The 8,002-nt window shown below is 44.5% G+C and overlaps 1 protein-coding gene across 3 annotated transcripts in view; it reads left to right on the top strand.

The window, feature by feature from the left end:
• rabgap1l (RAB GTPase activating protein 1-like) overlaps positions 1–8,002 on the top strand; it is a 124,114-nt gene that overhangs the window by 99,989 nt on the left and 16,123 nt on the right. For 2 of the 3 annotated variants that reach the window (XM_008293024.1, XM_008293023.1), the window contains exon 1: positions 5,904–6,136. The exons of the other annotated variant lie outside the window; for it this stretch is intronic. In XM_008293024.1, the coding sequence (XP_008291246.1) occupies positions 6,014–6,136 (123 nt within the window). In that variant the 5' untranslated portion in view covers positions 5,904–6,013. Of the gene's footprint in view, positions 1–5,903; positions 6,137–8,002 lie in introns of those variants that run through there. 3 annotated transcript variants of the gene reach the window in all.

Below are 8,002 nucleotides of genomic sequence, written 5' to 3'. Positions count from 1 at the left end.
CTTTCTGTGGCGCCAGAAGGAACTGAGCACTTAGCAGCAAATAGGAAAGCTTTACTGAACTCATATCCTTGGAGAAGGATCTCGGCTGTGTTGGAGAAGCCTGACGGAGTGCTGGAGGCAAATGGTTGCATTCTTTTACACATTGTTCCGTTTATATCGTGTGCCGTCACTGTTTGCACTGCTTATTGTTTTTTTTTTTTGCTTCTTTTTATTTGCTTGTATTTCTTGTACCTTTATCGTTCACTGACTTCACCTCGGTCTGAATATAGCGGGTCAAAATGGGTTTTCATGGATGGTAGTCAGCGTTTTCTTCAAAATTCACCACACTGTGTTTTTTTTCCTCACAAAAATTCTGTTAGACACACTCGTTATCATCCTCCTTATGACCTTTAGGAATGTGCTGGCATTTAAGGAATTTGCTGAGGTCACCAGAGACCAAAAACAGTACACGGCGTATACAATATTGTGTGTCTGTCAGCAGTGTGTGTTGTGATAGAGGAAGGAAAGAGTTGACAGAGAAAGATGGAGGAGATAATCATCCTCCCTCCACCCTTCTCTGTTTCTCTCCCCTGGGTGCTCTCTGTTGATCTCTCTCATTAGCACTGTACAGTTAGTATTTTACATCTGAGGTGTTTTCTGTATGTTTTATCCAGAAGGGCCTCGAGTATGAGAGCAAACTGTAAAAACGCACACTGGCAGAACGCTTGGTTCAAAGTGTTCGCCTCACGTTTAGTGTATTTGTGTGTTTTTCTACATACAGGATATCCTGCGCTGTTACTCACTGTTTATCTCTGGTGGTTTGGTGCTTCTCTTGCACAATCCTGCAGCTCTTAAAAACACACTTACATGGACGTAAACATGCAAATCTATCACCTTCTACTGCCAGCTACAACAGCGTCTTGGCATGAAGTGTTTTGTACCAGGGCGACTGTGAACACCGTAGCATATGACTGACGCCAAATTCATACCCATCAGTGGCCGCTGCTGTCCTGTATGGAAGCATCCGCCTACTGTGTGCAGGAAGGCAGGCGAGGTGAGCTGAAAGAGGCTGTCTGTCTGATAGGATGACATCGCCTCAGGACAAACAGAAACACTTTGCGTCTCATTCGGCTCATCTTTTCATCACTCCTCACTGATCTTTCACTCCCCCTCAGTTTCCTCCTGCGTAGGCGTGTTTATTTTTCACATTATTTTCTCTCTCTTCTCTGAGACGAGCTGCGTTCAGTTTTTTTTGTCTCCGTGTGTGTCTGGAGTCTCTTTTCTTGGCACATTTCTTAAACACACATGCAGAAATACGTGTGGTGAACGCCATACAGTCTCATTTCCTGCTCAGTCACCATGTAGGATAGACTTCCCATCGAGGAGGTCACTGATCCAGGGCCAAGCTATACCTGGTAAAATTCAGCTGCTGCCATTTTTCAGTGCTTGCACAGCGTGGTACGTTCAGTGCAAAGCCCGTCTAATACTCTTATGATTAAAACATGGATGTCATGTTGTGTTTAATTCCTGTTGGTTTTAGAACTGAGAATTTTAAAAACAGATGTAAAAGCTGGTTTTAACTTTCAAATTGACAATTTCGAGTAGGTAGAAGTAAAAATGTCCATTATTGCTGGAAGTCTCAGATTTTTACTTTGGCCTGGTGACAGTTTTTCAAAGTTCTCTAAAATGCCGTTTATCCTCATCCAGGGTTGTTTATTTTGGCTTCATGGTTGTTACCGAGGGGCTGCAGGGTGGCGCAGTTGGTAGCACTGTTGCCGGTTCACGTCCCGGTGGGGGCACCTGGGATCTTTCTGCGTGGAGTCTCCATGTTCTCCCTGTGCAGTGTGGGTTCTCTTCGGGTTCTCTGGCTTCCTCCCACAGTCCAGAAACATGCTGAGGTTAATTGGTGATTGTAAATTGTCTGTAGGTGTGAATGTGAGTGTGCTTGGTTGTCTGTCTCTAAGTGTAGCCCTGTGATAGACTGGTTACCTGTCCAGGTGAACCTGCCTTCACCCTGAGTCAGCTGGGATAGACTCCAGCCCCCCATGACCCCAGTGAGGATGGATGGATGGATGGATGGATGGATGGATGGATGGATGGGTTGTTACCGACTGAACTGAGGGTGTTGGATATTTGCGAACAAGTTTAAGGGTTTACAGGCTTATAGGAGGAAGTGACCAAAACATAAACATGCACAAGAGGGGAAAAAACACAAACACAGAACACATCCTAATATCTACGATATGATTTAAACGTCTAAACTGTGTTTTTGTCTGTCTCAAAAACAAAGTCTTTCCACTGTCCTATTTTTAAAGCAGTCACTCTTTTAAGTTTTAAAATAGCACATTCCCCGTGGATACAAGTATATGGAGTAAGTCAGTCAGAAAGAGATCAAGAGAAAAGAAAGACCACTAAGAGGAGAGGAGCTTTTCGTCTACTGCTCCTCACTTCTCTCCATTTTTAAAATCCGGCCAACTCGGAGCAGCTCGCCCACAGCTCCCAGCATGTCACACTGGACGATGGCGCATGAAGGCTCGTATCCCGTCACATCAGGTTACGTCACAGAGCCTCTAAAGACAGTTTGCCGCACCACGTCGTCTCGTACTATTTACATTGCTCCAACACTGAGCTGAAACTCATAGTTATTTATTCATTATCCATAGAATATTTTTTTATTCAGTCTTTGTCACAAAATGTAAAAGTCTGCCAGTGATTTTTTCAGACCCTAACGTGATGCCTTCAAGATGCATTTTTATCCTCTGAAGACTTGAATCAAAGAAAAGCCAGAAATCAAGACATTTGAGGTGCTGGATCCTGTAAACGTTTAATTTTTTTTATACAGTAAACGAACTTCATTGCTTAATCAAATGCCAAAATAAGTCAATAATGGTGATTAACTAATTGATTATTTGACATCATTTTACTTACACACTTCTCCCAGTCAGACTGCGTGGCGTTTCAGGCTGCTTGGTCATTTTTATTTTATTTTATTTGTAAAAGCGACTGAAAGTATTTTTGGATAAAGTCAATCAACATGAATTTCTTTGCTACAGATTGACATCGCTGATGCTGAAGCCACAGCTGCTAATCATCTACTGTCCAGTTCACTTAATCAGAGATGAAAGGAACCAGTGTGAATTCTCTCTTTCCCACCCAGAATAAACCAAAATGATATTAAAAGGTAACTTCTAGATTGAGGTAGCCAGTAGACACTGTGCTTTCCTTAGAACAGGCTGTGTTTTACCCCCATCGGAGAAAAAGGGCAAACCAGCCGGCCCAAGCCACATTGCTTTCTCGTCACCCCCCTCCTTTTTACATATTTTTCTCTGTCAACGTTTAAATCGGATCAACTGAACTCTGTAAGCTGCTTAAAACAGCGAAAGAATTCACTGGCACCTTGGCTTGATGAACACAACGGGTAGTGGGGTGGCTTAGCCTTTCTGGGGATTATGAGAAGAATTTGAATTTCTCAGCCTTCTTAAACATCCGCCGGACCGCAGCTGGAGTGATGACTTTCCAGGACTTGAAGAAAAAAAGGAGAGAAATGTCATATATTCATTTACTGCTCAGAGGTTGGCTGATTAATCCAGTTTTTTTTTTTTTTGCCAAATCCCTCAAACAGAAAAGCTAAACTTTAACAAACTGAGGCTAAAGCAGAGAGACGGGTGTGTGTGGAGAGACTGGCAGAATAATTTATAGAGGAGGAAAGCTTTAGAGTCCTGGAGAAAGACCTACAGGCACAGATGTAAAGTCAGACGCTGCACAGACAGTTTGACCGACTGCGAGACAGAGGAATGTGCAGCAATTAATGATCATTGTTGATTAAAATGCTGATTATTTTCTCAATTACTTGATGGTTTCCTCAGTCCATAAAATGTCAGAAAATGGTTATAAATGTTGAGCAGTGCTTCCCAAAGCTCAAGATAATGTTCTCAAATATGTTGCTCGTCCTAGAGATGTTCAGTTTGCTGTCATATAGAAGTAAAGAAACCAGAAAATATTCAAATTTAGGAAACTGCAATCAGATGATTTCAACCATTTTACTCAAAAATTACCGACTGATTCATCGATTATCCAAATAGTTGGCAAATAACTTAATAGTTGGCAGCTGTCTGACGAATTGTTGCAGCTCGACAGTGTGATGTAAGACAGCAGCATCAGAGGGATTGAAGTCTAAACAGAAATTCACAGACACAAGAGACAGTCGTAGATACACAGTGCGACGCTGGTTTACTTTCATTTTGACGTTTCACAACTTTAGGGGGGGAGAGCAGATGACGGCAACTGATTTTATCGCTCATTGTACAACTCGGGGGCTGCAAGTTGGAGCAGTTGGTAGCACTGTTGCGTCGCAGCTAGAAGGTCGCCGGTTCGCGTCCCGGTGAGAACACCCGGGATCTTTCTGCGTGGAGTCTCCATGTTCTCCCCGTGCAGCGTGGGTTCTCTCCGGGTTCTCCGGCTTCCTCCCACAGTCCAGAAACATGCTGAGGTTAATTGGTGATTGTAAATTGTCTGTAGGTGTGAATGTGAGTGTGCTTGGTTGTCTGTCTCTAAGTGTAGCCCTGTGATAGACTGGTTACCTGTCCAGGTGAACCTGCCTTCACCCTGAGTCAGCTGGGATAGACTCCAGCCCCCCATGACCCTAGTGAGGATTAAGGTGTGTGGATGATGGATGGATTTCTTGTTTGCTACACGTTCAAAAGAAGTTCACAGACACAAGAGACAGTCGTAGATACACAGTGCGACGCTGGTTTACTTTCATTTTGATGTTTCACAACTTTAGGGGGGAGAGCAGATGACAGTAACTGATTTTATCGTACAGCTCGGCCATCTCATCAGGATTAGCAGACCTGGTCTTCAGATAAAGTCATCTGTTGCTGCAACATGTCTACTTCTTGACGGTCTTCAGTAACACTTGTTTGAATGGATTCTCTGAAAAATGAGGCTTAAAATGTTGGTGGACCAGGAATGGGCATCAGACTGCTCCAGCAGAACATACTTGCTGCCTGCTGGTCGGTTCCAACAGTCACAAGGACATTTCACTGCAGTGTGGGATCGTAGCAGAGCCCAGATGCTGTGGCTTCTCAATGTAGCGGCGCTCAGCACTCCTCTTATCTCATCAGACAGGCTCAGGATAGTTTCCTTGACTAAACGGCAATGTCTGCACTGGTGCAGGTTGCCAAACTCTCCTTAAATGTTTTTGTCTTTTTGTCATTTACTACCACTGGTTCACCGCTGATGGATCAAATTTAAAAACCTCTTTGTGAAACCAAATCTTTATTCCTAATGTTAGCTGCTGGCTGGTTAGCCAAATACAAAGTTTGTTTCCAATGAAGAGGCTGTCGGTTAGGTTTTAACTGCGGGTCCTTTGGGAGGATGCTGCAGTGTTCAGGCACTGTACAGGGCAGCTTTGAGTTTGCCTTCACTTCACTTGCTGGGTTTTACTGTCGCAACGATGTGCAACTGTGAACGACAAGTCACTGTGGTTGATCTGACAACTTCCTTCCTATCTCTCTGAACCTCAAGCACACACACACACACGTACAAACACACACTCTCTCAGAGCGTAGATGTGTACGCTTTATCTTTATTTTTACCAGCAGCAGGAAACAGAAAGAAAAGAGAAAAAAAAAAAGCCCTACAGACTGCAACCTAACAAGAGCAGGAGAGATTAGGAGAGAGGGAGGGAGAGGATAAGTGTACGGAGCAGAGAGAGGGAAGGACTCACTCATTGGAAAGGAAGAAAAAGCAAACTCATCCTCCTTTGTCACACACTTCTAGCGTTACAGAGAGGGAGGGGGAGAAACAAACAGGTGTGTTGTACTGCCCTCTCGCTCTCCCCCCGCCTCCCCTCCTCTCGGTGGGCGGGGCTCGGCTCCTGAGGGATTCTTGAAGGCAGCCAGTCGCCTCCTCCACTCTCAGAGAGAAACAAAACCTGTCAGCTGCACTCCTCTCCTTTCCTACTCCACCACTTTCCCTCCTTCGTCTGCGACCTCCCCTCCTCCTTTGCTGCTGGGAGCCGGCAGGAGTCAAGATGATGCAGGAGGTGTCCATCATGGTGGCGTATGACGCTCATGTCGTCGACCGACCGGGTGAGGAGGACACCTTGGCTCGCTTGGTCGCCCATTCCAGACCCCTCCGAGCTCCCAGACCGGTGGTAGGTCTGTTCTCCCGTCATTTTGTCCTTCTTTCATCACTCCTTCCTTGTTCTGAGTGTCTCCCTGTTTAACCCCTGTTTCTACTGACCACTGCAGTTATGGATAAAAGTAATTCACCTGCTGCTGCTGCTGCTGATGTAGCTGCTTGTCAGTTGTTTTTCTTGTCTTTATCTTTTTTTTAAATTATTATTCTGACAACTCTTGTGGCTGTGTTCATGAACAGAGGTGGAAAATGCAGGCTTTGCTGAAACTAGATGTTTCTTTCCATGCGGTAGATGGTGTGCACCAGTGTGTGGGTGTGTGTTGTGTTTCTACTCAAAGTGTGTCTGATGTTTGAGGTTACACAGCTTCGTGAGTCGGCTCACGTCGAGCTCGTCTGTAGCCGTCGGTTTGCTTCAATTACTGATATAAAATTGGAATCAATGGAGACCTTGTGAGTGTGCGTGGGGCCGTTTGTTTCCCCCACGTGGGTAATTGAATTCCCTGGCCTAGTTTAGTCTCTGATGTCCAGTCGCTGTTGTCCTTATTTCAATATTCAAACTCTTGGACTGCTTGTTTGTGTAAGAGCAGATCGGCCTGCTCCGTGCACACGCTCTTTCATTTAGCATAATACCCAGTTTGTGATCTCAGCTTGGAGGTTTGGGACCAATTCCATTTTCTGCTGCTGGGATTCAGGTCAAGGATCTAAAAGTGGGCCTGGTACCATTTCCTACCGCACCAGGAATCAGAGTGGACCCTCTGTCCTTGAACTGGCCTCCTCATATATTCACACTGAAAGTTCTGGTCAGTGAACCTGAAGTTCAGTGATGCAGCCGTGAGCCCTGAAACTACACGTGTGTGTGTGTGTGTGTGTGTGTGTGTGTGTGTGTGTGTGTGTGTGTGTGTGTGTGTTGTAACCGTGTGTGTGTTGCTGAAGTGTCCTCAAGCAAGACGCTGAAACCTGTACGTGCTGGTTAAGCAGGCTTAGTTTGTCCCTGGAATTTGGTCAATATCATTAAAATGCGGTATGACATGTTTCCTTAGAGGAATCGGACGGGGAATGTCAGAATATCTCAGGGAGTCTGACCCTCAGAGCACTTTCTCCCAGCTCTGTTGATAACGTGTAATGCAGATCATCTGAGAAATGTTCTTTATTGCACAGTTTTACAGACTCGTAAAAACGTCATAACAAGACAGCCTCGCAAAGGGCTGCAGCTTTGTATCGGGTTAAAGAGTCAGGGGGCTGAGTAGAGTATCAAAGAAAGCCAGGGCATCTCAGAAAATACAAAATTAACTGTGTCATTTTGTGTTTAATGTCATACCAACAATAAATTAGGAAAACGGGGAAAAGGTCGAGGTGTTGGAGATCTCATGTGTTTATAGCAGGACAGTGTGTTTGAATAAAGGCCAGCCCAGTTTTATGTTGCGTTTCATTGCACAGTCGTGATATATAAGTGTTTGTGTGATCTAGGAGAGCAGCAGATTAATCAGGAGTCAGACCTCAGCTGGAGTCAGACTTCCACATTCATTCAGTTAAGCTGATTGTTTGCACTCATTTTAAACCCAAAGCGATGAACATTATACTGATATTTGCAAAGATGCTGCTTTGACAAAAGGATATGTAGAAGAAATAAACGAGCAGTTTGACTGTACAGAAAATAAACAGTGCCTCATAAAACTAAAACGCTCTGAGTGTTATCAGGCACTAAGAAGGTAGCATCAGATATTTAAGACCTGCAAGTTTTATGGATCAAACTTGTTTTTCTAGAAACCCCCGATTTAGGGAGGGAGCATTATCTTGCTAAAAGAGGCCATCAGGAAGTGCTGTCGCCCTGCAGGGGTGTTGGTGGTCTGCAGCAATAATTAGCTACGTGTCAAAGTAACAT

The sequence above is a fragment of the Stegastes partitus genome, unplaced genomic scaffold (assembly GCF_000690725.1).
Source record: "Stegastes partitus isolate 25-593 unplaced genomic scaffold, Stegastes_partitus-1.0.2 Scaffold852, whole genome shotgun sequence".
In the NCBI taxonomy this organism is placed as follows: domain Eukaryota; kingdom Metazoa; phylum Chordata; class Actinopteri; family Pomacentridae; genus Stegastes; species Stegastes partitus.
This window is presented reverse-complemented; position numbering and strand designations above follow the sequence as displayed.